This window comes from Nycticebus coucang, chromosome 8, assembly GCF_027406575.1.
Source record: "Nycticebus coucang isolate mNycCou1 chromosome 8, mNycCou1.pri, whole genome shotgun sequence".
NCBI lineage: Eukaryota > Metazoa > Chordata > Mammalia > Primates > Lorisidae > Nycticebus > Nycticebus coucang.
The window spans coordinates 88,428,105-88,453,188 of NC_069787.1; the positions used below are offsets into that span (position 1 = coordinate 88,428,105).

The 25,084-nt window shown below is 37.8% G+C and overlaps 1 protein-coding gene across 5 annotated transcripts in view; it reads left to right on the plus strand.

Moving 5' to 3' along the window:
* The first annotated feature begins 1,019 nt into the window (after positions 1-1,019).
* The window catches only part of SNRK (SNF related kinase), a 57,050-nt gene continuing 32,985 nt past the window's right edge, over positions 1,020-25,084 (plus strand). The window contains exons 1-3 of one of the 5 annotated variants that reach the window (XM_053599280.1): positions 1,026-1,144; positions 4,123-4,172; positions 11,378-12,072. In XM_053599280.1, the coding sequence (XP_053455255.1) occupies positions 11,484-12,072 (589 nt within the window). In that variant the 5' untranslated portion in view covers positions 1,026-1,144; positions 4,123-4,172; positions 11,378-11,483. Of the gene's footprint in view, positions 1,145-4,122; positions 4,173-11,377; positions 12,073-19,636; positions 19,800-20,704; positions 20,786-25,084 lie in introns of those variants that run through there. The other 4 variants (XM_053599282.1, XM_053599281.1, XM_053599283.1 and 1 more) reach the window with 4 other exon arrangements.

The following is a 25,084-nucleotide window of genomic DNA, read 5'->3' on the forward strand; positions in this document are numbered from 1 at the left end:
TGAAAGAAAAAGACTATTAGCATTTGCAGGTCAACGGAGAGATTTGCTTTATAAAGCCTTCTGCGTTTCTCTTCTCCCTCCAATGTATTCAACCAAACTTGGAGCAGCTCTTTTGGCTTGTTCCTTTCTAGTTGAAACAGTGGACAGAAGGGGGAAACAGGGAAAAGGAGGGTGGAGAAATCTGGCTTGATGGTTCTCCCTTCCAGGAATACTGGGGAGCTGGCTATCACTGCATGCCTTGCTTCAGGGGAGGGAGTGGAAGAGTAGTCTCCTGCACCCTTTCCAGCCGCTAAGCTTCCTTCTTGAGCTAGCCCGCCTGACTGTCCAGCCATCACGCCACTGAACCATCCAGGGCTACCGGTAATGCCCCGGGACGTGTTTTGAACCCCTGACTCCAAGTGCTTTAAACACTCCCCAGGACAATTTTTCCACATTTTCCAGAGGACGCCTAGTCGGGCTAGTGTCTGCCGCTGACCTTTAAAGTCAGCACTGCATTCAGATGTTGGGCTTTTCTTTTTTTGCTTAAACAGCAACAAAATCAACAGAATTCTTTCAAATTAGGTTCCAGAGAAAAGAAACTGTAGAGAAAAAATTCATATTATGTATATGTGTACATATGCATATTCATATCTCTATACATTTTTCCTCTCCTTGTTTAACCTGTGCGGGAGATGGGTGAACCTTAAAGGGTCAAGAGTGCGCGACTCCCTGCTCCTCGCTCCCAAGACACAGTTCCGGGCCTCCGATTTCCCCCGACAGCTCGCGCTACTTTTCCTAGCTGTTGTCCGGTGTTGCTGGTGTTTCTCCTTCCATGATGCCCCACGACTCTCGGACGCCTCGCCCGCTTCCTCCCGCCGGCTGCAGCTCAGACTAGCTAGGGTCAGAACGCCGGCAGGACGCCCTCCAGCAGCACGCGAGCCTGCCCGCAGGTGCGCCCCGCCCCGCCCCGCCTTCCCCGCGACCACGCCCCAGAGCTCACGTCACAGTGACGCGCTGCCCGCGCAGGCGCAGCCTGCGCCCACCCCCTCCCGCGGCCGGCCCCCTGCTTGGTATTATGATTAGCGCTGGGTGCGGGGTTTCGGCTGTTGGGAGGGAGTTGTCGGTGCCGCGGCCGCTGCGGACGGTCGCCCGCCTACCGGCTGAGGTAGGAGCGAGCGCGGAGCGCGGCGGGGCGCGGCGACCGTGGGTGGGGGTGGGGCTGCGGGGCCGGCCTCCGCAGCCCCAGTAGCCTCCGCCGTTGCCGGGCTGGGTGCCGGATTCGGGGCGCCCGCCGCAGGCGGAAAGTAAGGCGCGCTCCGCTCTCCCCGCGCTGTCCGCAGCGTGCGCGGCCCGGGAGGACGCGGGGCCCGAGCTGCGGCGGTCCCGACCCCGCGGCACGGCCTGGCGGTGGGGCGGCGGTGGGGGCCGGGCGGGAGCCGTCACTGCGGCGGCCAGTCGCGGGCGCCCCGAGGCCCTGCCCTTGTGGCCGCGGCGGGATTGCGGCACCTTGGAAGGCGCCCGCATCCCCGCGCCCCGCCCCGGAGCGGGCCGAATGCGGCGCCCGCGGGGCCCCGCGTCCAGGTCTTTCCGTAGGGCGTGTATTATTCTCTGATTTTGTTTTCGTTTTTCGAGCGAATATTGAGATCTGTCTGCAGCAAGGGGGTTCCACGGTCAAACTGCAGCTTTACAATAGAGAGGGGGATATTGTCTGTGGAGAGAGGGCAGCGGGGTAAGGAAGGAGGAGCAGTGCCATTTCCGAGGGAGAGCTAGAATTTTTTCGGACTGGGAAACCTGTGTTCTTTTCCGAAGTCATTGCCTGTTGATTTTTTTTGGACCATTTAGCAAAAACCTTCCTGCCTTTTCCTTGGACTTGAGATCCGGGAAAGTGGCAGCCTTTTATCCTGGGTTTGTCGAGAATTGTAGTAGTGGGGTTCTTAAATCTATAAAGGTCTTAGGATATAGGACCTTTCAAACTGTCAAGTTACTTTTTTCCCCTTCCATTTAATTGAGTGCATTCTCAAAGCCTTAGGAGTAGTAGTAAAGTTGATAATAATGTGTTAAACGTTTTATCAGGTTTAGGGTGAAGCATGGCTTGCAAGTGGATGGAACTGCAAGTGTTGGGCATCCTGTTGAATCTCCACCAAATTCCTGTCAAACATGGAATACCTCAGTTTGGGTTTCTAGATTACTTGTATGTGGTTGAAGCACTGTGTCCCAAAGCAGTCTTGAACTTATCAGAATATTTATCAGTGTACTTTAAAGCCTGGATTGTCAAGGCTTATGTAATGAATTTGTTAATTTATAATCTTGTTACATCGCTTTCCAGATTTATAAAATCATTCCCTTAAGGAAATCTGTCTTCAACGTCTGCTTAAATATTTCTCTTGGAATTGGATTCCTAAAGAAGAATGTACTGTACAAGTGGTGATGAAAGCATACTAATTAGACAAGTTTCTTTTTTTAAAAAACACCAAATACATGTTGATTCTTTTATCATCTGTGTAATTGTCCCCGTGGGGAAAATGAGTGACATTCCCATTTTACAGAACTGGAATTGAGAGAAATTACATGACATTCCCAAGGTCGCCTATTGAAGCAATGTAGAAAATCAAGTGCATGTTGCTAACTGTTCATAATAATCTCATCTTCAAGGCTTTTAGGCAGGAAACTTCACCACCTTTTTTTTTTTTTTAATTTGTATAATCCTATTTTATTTGTTCATTTTTTGCATAAAAATTACTCCTGCCCTATTAATTTTTTATCAGTGAGTAAATTTTTCTGTATATTGCAGTTAAGATTCATTAGCGTAAACATATTAGAACTCAGAAATTACACTAATTTTTATTTTTAATTTTCTGGAGCTGAAGTATAGATTGGACCTTTATAGTTCAAATTTAATCACATAATCCTAAGAGAAAGGCTTTTAAATGTTCATATTAAAATTGAAAGGTTTTCATGGTATTTTTACTTGTCGCAGGAAATACAATCCATCTAAACTTCACTGTGGGTGTTTCCCTCATATAGAAAGTGAAACTAAGTAGAAAAATAGTTATTTTTGGAGATAGTGAACTATGGTTCTAAGTGCTAGTTATCAATAAGTCATGATTTCTTCCCTGCAGCAGCTTGTCTGATCCTAAGAGCTCATTACACTACTTAGGAAGAAAAAGGTACAAATGAACTTTCCACATGTCCAGAATTTTAGGAATTAAAAACAGATGAAGAATTCTGAAAAGACTTAATTTAGCTGCCTCCCAGATGCTTGTTTAACAACCAAAAGATAGTTTTTTTAGCTGAGATTCTTTTGTAAGAAAACGGTCATTTCATTCAGAACTCGTGTACTTCAGTGTGCATGTATGTGGAGGTAAATTCTTAGAGCGACTTGGATGGAAAAGTTGAGTGGATTTTAGCAGTTTTGAAGATAAACTTAATCTTTGATTATTTACTGATGGAACCTTCGTGTGTCTGGTTTTGGGGCCCTAGGACAGAGGGTAGTAGTAGAAAAGTGACTCAAAACCAGTTCCTGACTTTGCAGCTTAGAAACTATTGAGGAACCAAGGTAAACAATATAACAATACAAAGAAATGAATACTGTGGTGAGGCATAGGGAAAATCTGTAGAAGCACAGAGGTGAGTGCAAGAAACAGTCTGCCTTGGAGGAGGTCTTGAAGGAGAGGTGGAGCTCCCAGGCAGAGAAAAAGGGAAAAGCTAGAGGATTCAGGGAGGATGAGGAGACAAGGTCAAGTGAGAGAAGAACTTAGATCCAAGTAGGTGAAAGGGAGTTGTGGAGGCAGGGACAATGTAGCTTTTCTTTCTTTAAAGCATTTGAAAAGGAAGTCAAGAAATGGGGGAGTAGTTTGAGGGGATGGGGAGAAAGATTTTTGCTGTTTTGGTTTGGGAAGAGGTAGTGTAAAATCCCTTAGGCTTAATGGCCTCTTGAGTGAGTGCTGGGCGTGTGTGTTCTGTTGTGGATAATCTAGAGCTATGTTTTCCCCACAGATGAGGATCTGTTTTTCTGCACATCTGCTTTGGGTTGTGGCCCTCTGTTCCATAGGAAATCATTTCTGGCTGGTAGTAGGGGAGGAACCTGCCTACAGAGAATTTCTGCTCTTTCCTCTCTAAACATGATTTCTCTGCCACTTTCAGAGCCTCCTGAGAATCTGCTTTGGCACCCCCAACATTTGGCCTCTGTTCAGGTAGGCTCTTCCATGACAAATCAGGCCTTTTCCCCTTTTCTTATGGCGTGATTCCCCCCAGTCTGTTGCCATGTGGCTGCTTAGCAGTTATTCAAACTCAGAGGGCATTTTCTGTCCATTTGACATGATATTTTAAGTTCTGGAGTGTCTCCAGGCCCAAAGCAATATTGGATCTGTCTACATCTAAACACCATACTCTCAACTGCATATTTGCCTGGACCATTTAATGTGAGTTATGAAAAAATGCTCCAGAAGCATGAATTATACAATATAACTGTGGTCAAATTACACCCTCATCTGGCCTCAGTTTCTCAGTTGTTGACATGCAGGTATCTTAAACCCCAAAGACTGCCAGCTCCTTGAAGACATAGACTACTTAATTTATCTCTCCATCCCCAGACCAGAGTAATGCTTGGTACATAGTCTATGTACTCAAGTTTCTTGATGAAGAAACTTTAAAAATCTAATCCTTAGTTTATTAATTTTGTCAGCCTATTAATAGAAACCATACCCATTTTAATACAACTGGGTTGGACTTGGATTATTTTTTAATTGTAGTTTTAGTAATAGAAGAAGCAATCTTCCACTCTATGCTAATACGTTGACTACTCCTGTCCCATATTCTCAGCTACCACTCTCCACTAGAGTGATTCTAGAGTTCTCTCATTGCCTTACTCTCTGTGCATTGAGTTCTTGGATTCTACTAAATGCGTGTTTTCTACTACATCCTTCTTACCACTGGGTGTATACTGACATATACATACCATTTATCTGGTGACATTTTCAATAGTCTTCTTACCTGTCTCCCAGTGCTAGTCTGATCTTCACTCTTCTGCTAGAGTGATTTGTTAAATTGTTGTCTCTGATTGCTTTTCCGATCAGGATTCTTCTTTGGCTCCTTATGCCAGCCTTCATTTGTTCATTTAATAAATTGTGTATATATGGGTTGATGCTATACTTGTCTGACTCTGGTATATAACACTGAATAAAATGGACTTAGCTCTTACTTGGACTGAACTTCCTATTTAGTCTAGCGGGGGACACATTATTAACCACACAACCAAACAGATAATAATCATATGACCCCATAATTGTGATAAAGGCCCTGGTGCAGTGGTTCTCAACTTTTCTAATGCCATGGCCCTTTAATACAGTTCCTGTAGATCGCAACCCACAGGTTGAGAACCGCTGCCCTAGTGTCAAAGGGTATGATGCCGAGTCCAACCAATTGGTCTCCAAGCACTAGGGAGGTGGTGTGTGCATAGAGGTGCAGAGGGGAAAGGGATGGACCCTAAAGCCTGGGCAAGGATTGACTAGACCTGAGAAGCATAAACTCATTATTTGCATGGGGTATAAAGCTGTCTGGCCCTCACCTAGCTGTCTGATCTGTCCCTTCTATTCTGCTTATGTTGTCCCAGTCGTATTAAGCTCTCTCAAGTTGCTTTCCTGAAAAGTCTCTTCTCTGCAATCACCAATTTATTTCTTAGGTCAAGCACACAAAAAGTAATTTCTCTGGGATGCTTTCTATGAACTGCCCAAGGCAGATTTAAGGGAAAATACCTCTTTTTAGATGTCTGTTTCTATAAGAGACTAAAGAGCTTGAGACAGGGACCTTCCTAGTATGTCTGGTAGAGGTGTTTGGAGACCAGTTGGTTGGACCAGTTAGGGAGGAATGTACTGATAATAAAATAAGATGGGGAACTATGTACACTGATTCCGACTAAAAAGACACAGTCATTTGGGGATTCTTACATTGATGTGACTGCAAATCACCTTTCTGAAATCTAAAACACTCTAAAACCTTTTTCTAATTTTGGAGTATTTGTATCTACTTAATGAGATATCTTGAGTATGGGACCCAAGTGTAAACATGAAATTCATTTATATTTCGTGTATACCTTCTACACATATCCTGAAGACAATTTTAGACAGTATTTTAAAGTAATTTTGTATGTACTACAAAGTTCTGATTGCATTTTGATTGAGACTGTCACATGGAGGTCAGGTGTGGAATTTTTTTTTTTTTTTGTTGCAGTTTGGCCGGGGCTGGATTTGAACCCGCCACCCTCTGCATATGGGGCCGGTGCCCTACTCACTGAGCCACAGGCGCTGCCCCATGGTGTGGAATTTTCTACTTCTGGCATATCAGCACTCAAAAATTTTCAGGTTTTAGAGTGTTTTGGATTTCAGAAAGGTGATTTGCAGTCACATCAATGTAAGAATCCCCAAATGATCATGTCTTTTTAGTCAGAATCAGTGAAATATTAGGTGCCAGCCAGTATTTTGGTTTATGGATTAGTGTTTTTTTTCTGTTTCAGCTTTCTTATTTGACCATTTTTTAATGACAATCTTCATCACAATATCAGCAAGGGAAAAAAAGATAGGAATTAAAATGAGTTTTGACAGTACTAATAAAAGCTTTGGAAGAGAAGAGATTTAGATTATTAAGTATTTTATTTCTCTGGAACATTGAACTTACTCTGTTTTGCGGGCAGCAATGAGTAATTGTGGGTTGGCTTTATTTTGGAGTAATGTCTACACACCGGGTTTTGTTTAAGTCATTTATTATTTGAGCCCTGTCTGCCAAAGCTGTTGCCATGCTAATTTTTAAGTCTCATTTACTCTTAGGTACAAATGGTACACATTTAGCATTTTTCATTGCTTTAATGAGAGGCAGAATCTGTTTTAAGAATTTGAATTTATTATCTGCAACGCGGGTGCAAGTTTTGTGGCTTGGATGTTAACTCCTTTAAACGGAAAGTACTCATCTATGATTTGCCTAGCTCCTGAATACATTCGGATTTTTTGGTACATCCTGAACTATAGCTTGTTTTACTTAGAGGAAATAAAGATACTTAAACCAGCACTTCCAAAATTCTGCATCCAGCTCACTGCCTTGAGAGACCAGAGTAGGCGTCTCAGCATATTTCTAGTCCTATCAGTGGCCATGAGTCCATTAAAATTGACGAAAACAAAGAATATACTTTTAGTAGGCAATTACTTTCCCTTGGAAAAAGCTTTTTTAGAGATTTGAGGGTACAGTTTTACCTGTTAGGACATAGCTAATAACAAATGACTTGAACCTTTTAATTTGTACTCTCATCTTGATTCCTTCCAGTGATGGAATATGGACTGATACTGCTAATACATGAGAGCCACCTAGGAACAACATTCATCCAATCCAGTGAAAAACTCTAAATTCTTCCATACCTTAGTACCTATTGACCTGTCTGTTGTTTCTTCATCTTTGTTGTATAGCTTATATTGATAACTCCCAGAAGGAGGCTTGCTGTTCTAAATAAGTGGAATATTGTTTACTTTGGATAAATAAAACAGCAGTAATGACTGCATGATAGGGTTGTGTTTATTTTGCTTGAACTGGTGGTTATTGTTATTCCTGGGAGATACAGTCTACTGTCTTTCAGCCTATACCCTTTTGTTTAGGAATATTTAAAAAAAATTTTGTTTTTTTGTAGTTTTTGTTTTTGGCCAGGGCTGGGTTTGAATCCGCCACCTCCGGCATATGGGACTGGCACCCTACTCCTTTGAGCCACAGGTGCTGCCAGAATCTTTAAAAATTTTTATAGTAAGATCAGGTTGGTAGTATCATTGAGAGAGTGTCCCTCAACTTTAGTTGGCTTTTCTATAGATGTACAGTTTAGTTTTGATATTCAATGGGTAAGGATTACAATTTTCAATATTTGGTATTTATGAAAAACATCAGATAATTTCCACATGTAAGAGTTTTAAATACACATTTAAAGTAGCTTGTAAAAACTCAGCTTTTAATTGTCTATATCAGTTGGAGAGCATTGGCATAGATTTTTTTTAAAAACTTTTAATGTCTTTGGGAGGTTTTTGTAAATTGGAATATTGGTGGTCTGGTTTTGGGAGAAATTTATAATATTCCCAACAAGATACTTAGTTAATATGCAGAGACTGTAGGAGTGGTATCTTTTTTGTACACAGCTCTTTTTACTTAACTCCTCTACTTTCTCATGCCTTGGGATTGGTCTAGAGTGGTATCCAGGTTTTGTCCTTAACTCTCCTATGGAGAGCTGTGAGTAGGAGACATTTGATATATAGACCAGACTGCAATGGTGATCATGTCAATGAAAAGCTAAAAGTGGGTTTTAACAAGAATAACAGGGTGAATTCCAAATCGATAGTAGGTTTAACAGAAGCTGATTCTACAACTGTTTTCGGCAGCTTGCAAAAACGTGTGTAGGGCCACCCACACTTCCTTCCTCTTCTCCAGCCACGCCCACACGCTTCGGTTTCTCCTGCTCTCTGTAGCTGGGAGAACATCAGTATCTTCTTGCAGCACACACAAGTACTTGTTTCTCAAACATGAATTTCCATATTATAAATGCTCTTGGCTAGTGAGCCTGTTTCATTTAGGTCCAGCCTAGTTATATGCATGTATTAAATAAGAAGTTTGCTTTAGAATGGCCTATTTTAGTGGTGTTTGCCATTTAAAAAGATGTCAGCTTTGTAGTCATTAGAAACAGTGATTTAAAAGAAATTAGTACATAGGAAAGTGGTCATCCTATATATATATATATACACACACACATATATATAAGTATATGTATGTATGTGTAATATATAATATGCATACATATATACACATATACATATAGACACATATACACATATGCATATATGTATGTGTGTGTATATATACATACATGTATATGTATGTGTGTATGTATGTATATGTATTTATGTGTGTACACATACACATATATACATACATATGTTATACATCTATAGATACATATACATGTATACGTATATACATATACGTATATGTATATATAATATATGTGTGTATATATGGGTGACCACTTTATATATATGTATGCATAATATACATATATATGTATATATAATACAAATAGGCCATTGCTTTAGAATGGCCTATTTTAGTGATGTTTGCCATTTAAAAAGATGTCAGCTTTGTAGTCATAAAAAACAGTGATATAAAAGAAATTAGTACTAGGAAAGTGGTCATCCTATATATACACACACATATATTATACATACATTTATATGTATACATATATACATACATATTTATATAATACATACATATAATACATGTATACATATATATGTATGTATAATTTATGTGTGTGTATATATAGGATGACCACTTTATATACATAATGTACATGTATACATAATATACATATATATGTATATATAATATATATATTTTTTGAGACAGAGTCTCACTTTGTTGCCCTTGGTAGAGTGCTGTGGTGTCACAGCTCACAGCAACCTCAAACTCTTGGGCTTTTTTGCCTCAGCCTCCCAAGTAGGTGGGACTACAGGTGCCCACCAAATGCTTGGCTATTTTTTTTAGAGACGGGGTCTTGCTGTTGCTCAGGCTGGTTTCAAACCTGTGAGCTCAGGCAGTCCACCTCCTCAGCCGCCCAAGTGCTGGGACTACAGGTGTAAGCCATTGTGCCCTTATAAAGTAGAGGAAAAGTAATTTATCGGCTTCATTGTACAGTATGTTAACTTTGTAAGGAAGCATGTGTTTAAAGGATATATACACTCAGACCTGATGGGAAGTCAGCCCAGATGAGATTACAGGTGATTTTTATTTTCTTTGTTACGTTTTTCTGCATTTTCTTAACTTTCCAAAGTGAACTTGTATGAACTTTTCTAAATTGTTTTTTGGAGAGAAATATTTCAAAAGTAGTTAGAAATCTCTCTCTACCCCAACCTCCTCCTCCCCCAGTATTATCCCATTTTTTAAAAAAAAATTGTGTATATATTATAAATAGAAAATAATTTGGAAACCTGTATACCAAAATGTTAACAGATGTTATAAAGGGTGGGATGATTATTTTTAAAATTCCCCTCTCTTTTTGCCATTTTAATGTGTTCTAATTGCATTTTTCTCCTAAAAAGATTTTTCTTTCCTAATTGACAAAAAAGCTAAAAGAAAGGAAGGTAGTATGTCAGATGAAAAGAGTAGGATATAAAGGATATAAAGTCACCTACAGACTGGTCGCACTTTGTCAAACATCGTAAAGAAGGTATATTTAAATACCTGGAGGGTGACCATCAAAATATTAGTACAGTTGATTTTCAGTGCTATGACTTTGGATACCTTTTTATTTTTATTTCCCACTCTGTGTTTTCTAGATTTTTCATAAAAATATATTTAATGGGAAAAAATATAAAGGAGTATTTAGTGCTTTCTGAAAGGGTGAATTTGATAGAAAGTTATTTTAATATTATTTTAAAAGCAAATAGATTTTGTGGAATTTTAAATGCAGTATAAATTTGGTCTTTAAAACTGGTCTTTACAACCTAAATGAACTGTAAGAATGCTTGCTTGTTTACTCTTGTAATATAAGCAGATCATGGTGGGTTATGTTTGAGAGTTGGAAAAATCATAATAAAAATAGGCATAACTTTTAAATACAAAGAGCGAGTACCATTAATTAACATTAAGCATCTACTGTATGTCAAGTTCTGTCCTAGGTAGTGACACAAAAACATTTTGGAAAAAAGTTGCATTGCAAACTTTGATAAAACTGTCTCGATAGCCTGCTATATGTAAGCACTGTTGCAGGTGTTGAGGGAAGGTCAGCGTCAGGATGGAGATTGTTTACCCAGATGCCTATAGAATGAGACCACGTGGGAGGGAAGTAGCCCAAGGCACTTTGGAGATGCCTAGGAGAGAGGGCAATTCTAGCTGGGAGAGTTAGAGAAGGCTTTGTGGAATAGATTTTTTTTTTTTGCACTTAAAGAAAATATTGGTGATCTTGGGGAAACAGGAAAAAGTTGTTGGGTTTCTGTCCAAACATTTATTCTTTGTGTTTTTCCTTCTTGTCAACTCTTGCCTCATTTTTAAGACACTAATTGAAATAACTTTGGGAAAATATTTGTTTTTTAAACATAGCTCATCAAACTTGCCAGTTTCTTTCTTCTGATATTACAAAAAAATTGCTTCCAACAAACTAATTTTTTTTCAGTTTGTAAAATTTAATTGGGTATTTCAATTGTCAACCTTTATAATGTAAACTCTAAAATAGAAATAGGTTCTTATAAATGACCCTGACTCATTATGTCTCAATTTATTTCCTTCAAGATTTTCTTAAAATGAAAACAAGCAAAATGAAGCCATTTTGAGTAAAAGAAGGAAAAGTAACAGAAAATTTATTTCTCCTCTTATTTTGTAGATATCCATGGCGACACTGAAAATGAATTTCTTATTTTCACCAGATATTCTTATATAAGAAGATCTATTTCAAACAGTCTAAAATTTTTTTCTCCGGTTGGACCAGCATGGCAGGATTCAAGCGAGGGTATGATGGAAAGATTGCTGGATTGTATGATCTGGATAAAACCTTGGGTCGAGGTCATTTTGCAGTGGTTAAACTTGCTAGACATGTCTTTACAGGTGAAAAGGTGGCAGTAAAAGTTATTGACAAGACAAAACTGGACACTCTAGCTACTGGTCATCTTTTCCAGGAAGTGAGATGCATGAAACTAGTACAGCATCCTAACATTGTGCGCCTTTATGAAGTTATTGACACCCAGACCAAACTATATCTTATTCTAGAACTTGGGGATGGAGGAGATATGTTTGATTATATAATGAAACACGAGGAGGGTCTTAATGAAGACTTGGCCAAGAAGTACTTTGCTCAGATAGTTCACGCTATATCTTATTGCCATAAACTCCATGTGGTTCACAGAGACTTAAAGCCGGAGAATGTAGTCTTCTTTGAAAAACAAGGTCTTGTAAAGTTGACAGACTTTGGTTTCAGCAACAAATTCCAACCAGGGAAGAAGCTCACTACAAGCTGTGGATCTCTTGCATATTCTGCTCCAGAAATTCTGCTTGGTGATGAGTATGATGCACCCGCAGTAGGTAGGTGACTTTCTGTCCAGTATTGGCTCTCTTGAATTATACCAGCTACCATTTAGTTGGTCAAACTGTTTGTTTACCTAAAAATGATTTATAAGAGGATTTTTATTAAATGCGTCTTAACAAGCAAGTGGGTTTCACAAATGCCATATATTCCTAAAGCTGACAGTTAGTCTAAAGTATATTTGTCACACAAAGGAAAATGATTAAGTTATCATTTAAGGTAACCTGTCTTTTGCTCATTGTAATTTTTTTCTTAACATTTGAGTACTTTTCCTATCTTAGATTTTTCTGGCCCTAGCCATCTCCTTTCTGTGTCTGTCTGTGTCTTGAGACCCATATTGGAGAGAGACTATGAATATTACAATGTAATATTAAGAATTTGGGAATTGGAATCATTTATTAACTGTGACCCCGAATGAGTACTTAACCTCTCTTTGTTTCATTTCTTCATCCAAAAAATAGAATGAAATCATGTACAAGTATAGCATTCCAATATTACCTTGTTTACTTTTCATAGCAACCTGTGTGGTTCTATTGTCCATCTCATTCTTCCTAACAGGAAACTGACAGAGACCTATAATCTGGTAGATTCTGGAATAGTGGTAGACCTTGGAATTCCCATCTCCCTTTTCCTTGTCAGAAGTTACCTACATGTGGTAGAAGTGTTCACTGCTTTTTAGCTTGTGTTGACTTTGTCCACTTAGGGATTGTATCTACTTCAGAGGTCAAGGTGTAGTCATCTTTTTAATTTGTTAGTTTAATCTTGGAAAAACATGCCCTAATGTTTACATGCATGTGATGTCAGACTTCACAGATGAGTCTTCTGCTTGCATTCTGATCATTTGAAATGCAGGTTAAAGAAGATTAACGCAAAGAAGGACTTAACCTTGATGAGAGCTGTACACCAGTACACTGATTTTCATGTTAGACTACTGTGTTCTGGAAAAGAAACGGTTAATGAATGGTTTCTGTCTACCACAGAAAACCAGGCTTCATTGAAGTCTTTCATTAGAATATTGAGCTAGAGACTTTTGATTAGTATAGTCACTCTAATCAGGAAATGAAGCCAGGAATTTACAGAAGAGGAAACCAATGTCTGCACATGAAAACAATCTTCAACTTCATGGTATAAATTAAAACCACAATAAAACACTCTTTTATACTTTTCACATTAGGGAAAAACTAGAATCATACAACACTAAGTGTTGGTAGGACTATAGAACATCAGGAACTCTTTACTATTTAGAATACAGTTTGGCAGGGCGGCACCTGTGGCTCAAGGAGTAGGGCGCTGGTCCCATATGCCGGAGGTGGCGGGTTCAAACCCAGCCCCGGCCAAAAACCAAAAAAAAAAAAAAAGAATACAGTTTGGCAGTATCTAGTAAAGTTACAGATCTGCATATATTGTGACCCAGCAGTATTCCTCCTATATATGCAGCCTAGAGAAGCTCCCACACATGCATGCAAGAGATTTTCAAGGAATGTTTTTAACAGCATTGTTGAGTATATATCAGAGGAATAATTTTTCCAGTATTAATACTGAGTTCTATATATTGGTGAAAATTAATGACACATGTATGTCAACATGACTGGATTTCACAAGCATAATACTTACGGGAAAACAAATTGGCAGAGTACATGTAATATTAAAGTATTACATAAAAATTTAAAACATACAAAGCAGTTTGATATTAATATGTTGTTTAAGGGTACACACATGTGAAGAATGCTTGAGAGCAAGATAGGTTACCTTCTGAGGGGTAGGCGTACACATATCTGCAAGGTTTCAACTGTTGGTGATGTTTATTTTCAAAATTGTTGGGTACACAGGTGTTCATTGTAATGTTCTGTTTTTCCTTCTTACATCTTAACTGTTGCATAATAAAACTTATAAAAAGCTGTAAAAAAGGCAAATAAGATTGGGAGGGTACTCACCAACCTTGTAGGGTTGAAGGAGAACTGGGTAGAGTTCATAGGTAATTTTCATTTTTGTTGTTTATTATTTCTTTCAGTTTATATTATGTAATTGTGTGATTGAAATATAGAATTACTTAAAAGAAAACAACTGGACACTTAACCTTTCTGTTAATGTGCCACTAGTTTATTGTGCCCAAATCAATCAGTGATGTGTAGCAAAATAAGTGTGGACAAAAAATTTGTTGTTATATTAAATTATCAGGTGTTGTTAAACAACTTTGGTATAGTTTTGTAAAAGTGTTACAGAGTATATTAGTCTTCAGCATTGAGACTTACTGGAAATTGTCTATTTTATTATTATTATTGAATAATTAGATTTTGATTATTTTTATCACTACCCTTTTGTTTTTTATGTCATTTTTTCCTTCATCTTTATTCTTTCTAGGATCTCTGATTTTTCTTTTTGTTTTCTCTAGTTTCAGTGCCTTGAATCAAAAGCTTAATTTCTTTATTGTCTTGATTTCAAATAGATGGATTTAATGCACTCTGTTGCCCTCCCTCTCCCACACTCTGATGGCATTCCAGGGGTGTCACTGTGCAGTCATTGTTCATTGCTAAGGTTTATCTTTGGTCTCTTGTTTAACCCAAAAGTTATTTAGAAAGATGATTAAAAAATTCAAAGTAGATTGATCCATTTTGCCTTTTAGCTGCCTGGTTTTTTACTTCTAATTTTAGTACATTAAAGTTAATAATGAAGCCAGTGGCTCTATTGGTTTCTGCTTTGGGGAATATTTTTAGATTTTCTTTGTGGCTTTATACATTGTAATTCTTACCATGGTGACTGCTGTTTATGTGATTAAAATATTTGAATATTTGGTACATGCAGAGTTTTTATATATAATTGAGATAGTTCATTATATAGTTTATTCTTTATTTCCTTATGTTTTTATTGTGATATGTCATTTTCTTAGAAATAGTGCTAGGCTCCTGCTCTGATCTGTGAATTTTGTATTTTAATTAATTTTTGCTTTATACTATTTCCAAGCTATTTAGGTACACATAAGTTTATAATTTATTTTACATGGTGAGCTATACCTTTTATCAGTGTGAAACCATAACTTATTTGATATTTATTGCCTTAAATTCTACTTTGACACTGTTTAAATCTTTTAAACAGTACGGATACCTCATTTGTTGTTCTCCGCTGTATTGTACTTGGCAGATTTTACATTTTATACAAATTGGAGGTTTGTGGCAATCGTGTCAAACAAGTCTATCAGTGCCATTTTTTAACAGTGTATAATCACTTCATTTCTCTTACGTTTTGGTAATTCTGACACTATTCAAAACTATTTCATTATTATTATATCTGTTATGGTGATTGGCGATCTTTGATGTTACTATTATAATTGTTTAGGGATGCCACGAGCCATGCCTGCATAAGGTGGTGAACTTGATTGATAAATGCTATATGTCTTTGACAGACCCCCCCCATCTACCTCCTCCTCCCTTGCCAGGCCTCCCTATTCTCTGAGACACAATATTGAAATCAGGCCAATTAATGATCCTATGGTAGCCTTTAAGTTTTCAATGAAAGGAAGAGTTGTACATTTCTCACTTAAAATCAAGAGCTAGGAGTGATTAAACTTTGAGAAAGACCTGTTGACAGCTGGGATAGGCCAAAAACTAGGCTTTTTGCATCATACAATTAGCTAAGTTGTGAATACAAAGGAAAAGTTCTTGAAAATGAACCTGGAAAATTAAGAGTGCTACTCCAGTGAACATATGAATGATAAGAAAGCAAAACAACCATATTGCAGGTGTACAACATTCTCTTTGGCCAAAGCCTAATCCAGAGCAAGGCTTTGATTCTTTTCCATTTTATTGGATTGGGAGAGATGAGGAAGCTGCAGAAAAATGAAAAGTACAAGGTAAAGCAGCAAGTGTTTATGTAGAAGCTGCAGCACATTGTCCAGAAATTCTAGCTAAGGTAACTGATGAAGGTAGGTAAACAACAGATTTTTCAGTTTTCAGTTTTCAGACAAAACAGCCTTCTATTGGAAGAAGAGGCAGTCTTAAGGCTTTAATAGCTAGAGAGAAGTCAATGCCTGTCACAGGACAGGCTAACGCTCTTGGACTAATGAATGTAACTGGTGACTTTAAGCTAATGCTTATTTATTAATCTGAAAATCCTAGGGTCTTTAGGAATTATGCTAAGTCTACTTTGCCTGTATTCTGTAAATGGGAATGAAGTCTGGATGATAATGCATCTGTTTACAGCATGGTTAACTGAATATTTTAAGCCTACAGTTGAGACCTACTCAGAAGAAAAAGTTTCCTTTCAAAATATCACTGCTCAATGACAGTGCACCTGATCATCCAAGAGCTCTGAAGATGCATGAGGAAATGAATGTTGTTTTCATGCCTGCTAACATAGCATCCATTCCGGGGCCCACAGATCAAGGAGTAATTTTGACTTTCAAATCTTAACTTAAGAAATACATTTTGCAAGGCTATATAGCTGCCTTAGATAGTGATACTTTTTTTTTTGCAGTTTTTTTGGCTGGGGCTGGGTTTGAACCTGCCACCTCTGGTATATGGGGCCGGCGCCCTACTCCTTTGAGCCACAGGCGCCGCCCGATAGTGATACTTTTAATGGGCAATGGAAATCAAAAACCTTTTGGAAAAGATTCATCATTTAGTGCTTTTAAGAGCCATACATGATTCATGAAAGGGGGTCAAGATACCAACATTAACAGGAGTCTGGGATAAGTTCATTCCAATCCTTAGAAATAACTGAGGTATTTGAGACTTCAGTGAAGGAAGTAATTGCAGATGTGGTAGAAGTAGCAAAAGAACTAGAATTAAAAGTACAGCCTGAAGATGTGACTATGAATTGCTGCAGTCTCTTGATTAAACTTGAATGAATAAAGAGTTGCTTTTGATGGATGAGCAAAGGAAGTGGTTTCTTGAGATAGAATCTATGAACATTATGGAAATGACAGCAAATTTTTTTTTGAGTTAGAGTCTCACTATGTTGCCCTCAGTAGAGTGCTCTGGCGTCACAGTTCACAGTAACCTCAAACTCTTGGGCTTAAGTGATTCTCTTGCCTCAGCCTTCCAAGTAGCTGGGGCTAGAGGTGCCCACCACAATGCCTGGGGTTGTTGTTGTCATAGTTGTTTAGCAGGCTGGGGCCAAGTTCGAACCCACCAGCTCTGGTGCATGTGGTCAGTGCTCTAACCACTGAGATACGGGCGCCAAGCTGACAGCAAAGGTTTTAGATTTTATAAACTTGGTTGAAAGGGCAGCAGCAGGGTTGGAGACGATTAACTCCAGTTTTAAAAGAAATTTAATGTGGGTAAAATGCTATCAAACAGCGTTGCGTGTTGCAGAGAAACCTTTTTTTTTTTTTTTTTTGGCCGGGGCTGGGTTTGAACCCGCCACCTCCAGCTTATGGGACCAGCGCCCTACTCCTTGGCCACAGGCGCCGCCCTGCAGAAAAACCTTTTATGAAAAGAAGAGTCAGTTGATACAGCAAACTTCATTGTTGTTTGATTTTAAGAAATTGCCACAGCCACCCCATCCCTCACCAATCGCTGTTCTCATCAGTCAGCATCCATCAACATGGAGGCAAGACCCTCCACCAGCAGCAAAATTATGAGCCCTTTAAGGTTCAGGTGATCATTAGCATTTTTTAGTAATAAAATATTTTTAAATTATGGTATAACACATTGGTTTTTAGACATAATGTTATTGCACACTTAATAGACCACAATATAGTGTAAACATAACTTTTATATGCATGGGAAACCATAAAATTTGTATAACTTCCTTTATTACAATATTCACTTTATCCAGTGATCTGGAGCTGGACCTGCAATATCTCCAAGGTATGCCTGTATGTAGCTACCTGTATGTATTAGATTTATGTCTAATCTATGAAATGGTCTTTTAATAGGTGAATTTAATCTGTTCATATTTATTATTATTGGAATGTTTAGACTTGTTTTTGGTATCTTTCTGTGTTTTTCAATAGCCTTAATTATTATCTCTCTCCATATTTTGTTAGTTTATTCAAGTTTTCACTATTATCTCTTCCCAAGTGGTTTGCAAGATATGTTGTCTGTTTCTCTTTGTACTAGTGTCCACCCTTCACGTCCAGAGTTAATCCATATTCTTTTTCCTACCCTACAGATAAGAACCAGGTTGTTTTTGTTCTCTTTTAGTAATAAAATTTTAATTTGCTTGCAAATTTTTTACATTAAATATTATTTACTTAATTTTACAAATTTCTTGGCCTCCTTTCTCCTTCACTTGGATTATTTTTTTGTTTGCAACTTCAGACAGGATTTGTGAAAAATTTTTCAAGTCTTTGCCTAGAAAGGTGCTCACATTTGAATGATAATTTGGATGGACCAGGTGTGGTGGCACACACTGGTAATTTAGCACTCTGAGAGAATTGAGGTCAGGAGTTTGCGACCAGCTTGAGCGAGAGTGAGACCTGTCTCTACTAAAAATGGAAAAAATTAGCTGGGTGTGGTGGTGCTCTCCTGTCATCCCAGCTACTGAGAAGGCTGAGGCAGGAGGCTCACTTGAGCCCAGGAAGGAGGCTCACTTGAGTCCACGAGGTTGAAGTTACAGTGAGCTATCATGATGCCACTGTGTTATAGCCAGAACAACGGAGTGAGGCTCCATCTCAAAAAAAAAAAAAAAAAAATTGGATGGATATAGAAATACATATTTAAAATAATTTTCCTCCGAACTTTGAAAATACAGTTTTCACAGATACCTTTGCTTCTGAAGTTTCCAGTAAGACTACTTTTATTTTCTTTATAGGACTACATTTGATTGATTTTGTGGAGCATTTTCTTTTCATATTTTAACACTACGGAAAGTGCTACAATAAGTGGCTTTTATAGGGTACTCCTTTTTCTATTTGATGAACTTGGTTCCTTTCTTTCCTTGTAGTCATTTTTCCTAGGTTCTCAGGTTTCCTAGGTTTTCCTTTGTTCATCTCAGTTTCTGAGATTCCCAGATATCCTGTCTGTGAATACAGTGAGCATTGTATCTACCTCCAGTGGAGATGGTTTAAGAGCAGGTTCGTGCAGCCAACTGGGAAGTCCTGATATCTGAATTTACTGTTTGAAATCATGGACAACCATCCTCCTCTCTCTGTTCTTAATACTCACAATCCCTTCTTCTGTCTGAAATACGTGGCTTGGACGTGCTTGGTGCTGGTGTAGAGTTATGAGGTAAGAGGAATTAGTCCTCAGTCCTGCTAATGAAGGGATTGTGTTGGTGCAGTTCCCTTCTGTTTCTGGGCTGTGTCCTCAGAAAGGAAGCACTGTGGAGCCTTCTTCTAGCTGGGTTTGGGACCTCTGAGTTCCTCTTTTAATCTCATCCCATCTACATTCTACCTTTTCTGTCATTTATGAAGATATGGGTATAAAAAGGGTTGCTACATCATGCTCAGTGAGCTTGATTTATTCCCCTGTATGGGCTTTTGGGAATGTGTATTAAGTTGACTTCACAGAGTTAGAAAGGAAAGGAAAAAAAAATCCTGGAATCTCTCATTGCAGTCTTTGTAATTTCTGTGTAGAGATTGCGGTACAAAGTAGAGAGCTCATTCTGCTTGTTGTATCAGTTTAACCAAAGGAAGAGCAGGCAGAACATTCAAGCTGTGTCTGTCTGACTGAGGCACACTTCCTGCTTTGCTCGCTGAGACCAGGCCCTGCTGGAGTTGATGGATGCCTTGCTGTTAGCTCTGTGGGATCGCCTGCTTGTAGTGAGGCTCCAAGTGAATTTCTAGGTAAGTAAGGTTTTTTTTTTCAAAGCAGCATTAGGAAAGAACTTACTCTTTAAAAAACTATACCTTATAGAAGCTCTAAACTGGGAAAACTATTTTTTTCTTTGTTTTTTTGCAGTTTTGGCTCGGGCCAGGCTCGAACCCGCCACCCCTGGTATATGGGGCCAGCGCCCTACTCCTTGAACCACAGGCGCCGCCCGGGAAAACTATTTCTTAAATTACAAATTCACAACTTTCCAGTACTTGTCAAACACTAACATTGTTTATGACTTTTTTCTACTGCCATAAAATTTCTAAATTTATTTTAAAGTTAAAATGAATTAAGTTTGTTATTGAGAACTTTGTCATCTCACTTGAGATTTGGAGTCTTCCTAGGATGTTATAACTCTGTACCTGAAAACCTCTATATTAGATGTTTCTTAATTTGTAGACAAACTATTTTACAGATAAAATATTTAGTTTCTGCATTAATTTCTTATTACCAGGTAGACAGATATCAGTGAAAGCTAAATTATTATAGCTCCATATTAATACATTGCAAAGGTTTAGATTAAGTATATGTAGTTGTTTCAAATATAAACAGAAAACCTACATATATGCTACAATATTTCTCATATTTTCAGTTCAGCATTTAATGGCGATTAAATGTCAAAGGATGTGCACTTGTGCATATTACAGTGCAAAAACCTTGAGCTTCTTTCTTCATAAATCCGTATTTTGCCCTATATTAATTTACTACTCTTTGCCTGCTCTCAGCAAACTAGATATAGAGAGGAACATACTCATCTGATGAACATCTGTAGACATCCTTCATGTAACATCATACTTAGATGGAATGCTTTCCCCCTAATTTCAGAAGACTTCATGTAACATCATACTTAGATGGAATGCTTTCCCCCTAATTTCAGAAAGAAGGCAAGGATCACTTTTATTCGATGTAGTACTGACGAGCATACAGACAGGAAAAGAAGAAGTAAAACTACTTTCAGGTAGGATGAATGTCTACATAGACTATCTCAAGGAGTCTACAGGAAAATTTCTAGAACTAATAAATGAAATCAGCAAGAGCATAGGATATAAGATCAGAAAAATTAATTGCATTTTTGTCATGCTAAGAGTGAACATGTGGAGACCGAAATTTAAAATATTGTTAACAGTCATGCCAAAGAAAATATGAAATACCTAGGTATGCATCTAACAAAACATATTTAACACAAAAAATAATGCTAATGAATGAAATCAAAGATCTGAATAAATGGAGAGAAGTGTCATATTTATGCGTCGGAAGACAACATGTTATAATTATCATTCCTCCCCAAATTGACTTGCAGGTTTAACACAATTCCTATCAAACCCTGGGGAAGATTTTTGTAAACGTAGACAGCATTATTCTAAAATTTGTATGGAAAGGCAAAGGATTTAGAATAGCTAAAACAATTTTGAAAAAGAATTACTAAGAGGAATCACTACTACACTGGAAATTACTCTGGCAGTTTCTTATAAAACTAAATATGGATTTATATACATCTTTGCAGTTGTACTCCTGGGTGTTGGTCCCAGAAAGAGGAATACCTGTCTTAACATAAAAACCTGGATATGGATGTTCATGTGGCTTTATTTGCAATGGCTATGCACTGGAAACATCCCTTATGCCTTTCAGTGGGTTAATGGTTATACTGTGCTACAACCATGGAATAGTATGCAGCAATAAAAAGAAGCAAACTGTTGATGCAACTTGGATAGAGCTCTAGGGAATTATGCATAATGAAAAAATGTCAGAATATTTACTGTATAATTCCGTTTATAAAAACTACATGTATAGCAAAATTATAAAGATGGAGAACAGATTAGTAGTTGCCAGGAATTAGAAATGATAGTGTCTTTATGCAAGGACAGAATGAAGGAGCCTTGTGGTCATGGAACATTTCTGTATCTTGTGGTAGTTACGCAAACCTACACGTGGTAAGATTGTGTAGAAACTATACACACACACGAAGGCATGTAAAATGGTAAAATCTGAAATAAGCTTGGTGGACCGCACCAATGTCAGTTTTCTTGTTTTGATATTGTACTAGGAACTTGGGTGAAAAATACACAGGACCTTCTTGTATATTGATTTTTTGGCAACTCTTGTAAATCTATAATTATTTCAAAATGAAAAGCTTGTGTTTATATATTCATTGCTTAGAAGGCAAGTATCTCAGTGTTGATGTTCCTGAAATATAGTGTGTTTGTATTAATATTTTGTTTTTAGTAGTATTGCCTGATTTTGTTTGGTCTGAGAATATTAGAGAAACACTGCATTTTTGCATTGTTCAAGTATGTGCTAACAAATATCAATCTTATACTGTATTTTTAAAAATAAAAAGGATTTAAAAACCCATAATCAGCCAAAAATTATCTTCACTGTAGTGAAGCATTTAGCTTTCACCATGTTAAACATGTTTACTCGTATTTATTTTAAAGTGGTGGTTCTTAACTTTTTTGGATTCCTAGTATCTTTAAAATTTGATGAAAGATATTGATATATCTTAGAATTGTGTTCTTAAATATCTTTACTCCTTTCTTTGGCCTAACTTACTGCATGTAAAAGACATTAAAAAGTCAATGTGAATTTTAAAATGGCCATCTCTGGTCGGTCTAAAATGCAGTTCCTTTTTCTTGTGTAGGGGAAATGAGTAAAACACAAATTGAGATATTCTTGACTATTATATGCTACTTATAATTTATATGATAGGCCGGTTTTTGGAAATTTTGACATATTCAAGCCAAGAGTTGTAGTTAAACTAGAAACTATATTTAAAGCTGTCATTCTTTACTTTCTAGTTTGTGTGATAAAATATCTCCCAAGTAGAATCTTTGTTATAAAATTGTCTTTTAGAGAATTTTCAGATGAATGACCACCCAAAGAGCTATAATTATAGCATTATATGTATAATGTTAAAATATTTAAATATGGGCGGCGCCTGTGGCTCAGTGAGTAGAGCGTCGGCCCCATATACCGAGGATAGTGGGTTCAAACCCAGCCCCGTCCGAACTGCAACAAAAAAAATAGCCGGGCGTTGTGGCGGGTGCCTGTAGTCCCAGCTGCTCGGGAGGCTGAGGCAAGAGAATCACATAAGCCCAAGAGCTGGAGGTTGCTGTGAGCCGTGTGACGCCACAGCACTCTACCGAGGGCAGTAAAGTGAGACTCTGACTCTACAAAAAAAAAAAAATATATATATATATATATATTTAAATATTTTTCCTATGAAAATGTTAAAATACTTTGAACGAATTTTAGAGGATCACTGCTTATACAGGTAGTACAGCCTAAGCCCTAATATCTTGGTGTTATAACTTTGAAATATTTCCAAAGGGCATAAATGACACTGGACACAGTGCCATGTGCTTGTGTTTTCAGCTACTTGGGAGGCTGAGGGAGGAGCATTGTTTGAACCCAGGAGTTAGACTCTAGCCTGGGCAATAAAACAAGACCCTGTCTCTAACAACAAGAAGAAAAGACATAAAGGAATCAGAAATTTTCTGTTTGATTTATATAAATCTGCAATTATAATTCATATCATAAACTAATAACTCCTTGTTTTTATTTCACATTCCAAAGAAGCTGTTAACGTACTTTTATAGTCCTTCCCAAAATGAGCCAAATATGGGTGTGTATAGTTTCATTTCCCATCTTAGAGTCATTGTTTATTAGAGACAGATGTCTTAGTGATGTTTTAGTGTTTTCAGAGTTGGACTGTCTCTTCCCAGAGTCAGAATCCGGTTAACTTTTATGTTTTTTATTCTTAAACTCTTTGCCATTTGGACATATGGGCCCTGATGGATTCTCGATGAGAAAACATTAGGCTTGTATCATGGTTTTTTAAACCCGAGAGGAGTTTAGGATTTTCTATTTTAATGGGATGATTTGTGCATCATCTTTGGGTAGGGAAAGTTTGGTCTGCTTTAAAATCATGCCTCAATAAGTTTTATTAAAAATAAAACCTGTCTGCATAAGTGTGCCCAGCATGAACTGGGTTGCAGGGCATAGTCACTGGTATAGTATTGAATTGTTGAGAAATTAACAATATACGTAGGAACAGTAGCACACACTTTCTGCAACTCTGCTGCCAAATGAAATGTAATGTACTCTGAAAGATACCCTATACAACTATAAAGGTATCTCTTGTCCTATAAAACTAAAAGAAAAAAACGAGGGTGGCGCCTGTGGCTCAGGGAGTAGGGCGCCTGTCCCATATGCCGGAGGTGGTGGGTTCAAACCCAGCCCAGGCCAAAAACCACAAAAAAAAAAAAAAAAAAAAAAAATGAAAATCTTTCCCTAAGCTTCCTGAAGTTTCATGTACCTGTGAGAAACAAGTATTTCTGAAATCATAATTAAATATTGATCTAGCGTAAACACTTCATTCAGGATTAGTTTTGTATTCATGATACACAGGCTTTATAATACTTTATAATGTCAGTGTTCAAATTAAGTTTTTGGGAGGCAGGTGGCAGAGATTCTGTGCTTCTAGTAAAATATTTTGGGTTTATAAATAAGTTATTATTGAATTTAATACCTGTAATAAAGGTTATTGAACATAAATGTTTATAGATTGTATAGTCTATAGGTACCTTGTAGGTAGGTTTTTGAAGTTAACCCAGACAATGATTTTAAAGTGAGAGGCCTGAAAAATACAGAAATCGGGTATGTGTTTTTTGTTTTTTTCTACTACATTTTTAGCTATGATATTTATTCTCACTGTGTTCTAAGGATCGGGTTAAATGCAATGTATGTTGAAACTATTTTGAAAAGTATAATTTATCCAAATGTAATTCTAGTATAAGATCTAAAACTTTAAGTTTTACCTGGAGGAGATTTAAAAATACGTGCTTTGCCGAGGCCCCACACCTAGAGACTCTGATTCAGATAGTCTTTATTAAGACCACATTTAAAAGCTTCCATGGCATCCTAAGTAAGTTCTTTTGCGACAGTGAGACCCCGACTCGTGAAAAAAATGGAAAAACCCAGCCGGGCGCCGCGGCGAGCGCCTGTAATCCCAGCGGCTTCCGGAGGTTGAGGCAGCAGGGTGCCTGCAGCCCGAGTCTGAGGTTGTGGTGAGCTACCATGCCCACTGCACTCTGCTCAGGGGCATAGGGTGGGACCCTGTCTCAACAACAACAAAAAAAAAGTAAAGAAATAAAAAATAAGCAACGAAATAAAATAAAAAAAAGCCAAAAATAAATAAATAAATAAATAAACCAAAAAAAAAAAATTAAAAAAAAAAAAAAGAATAAGTGCTAGAGGG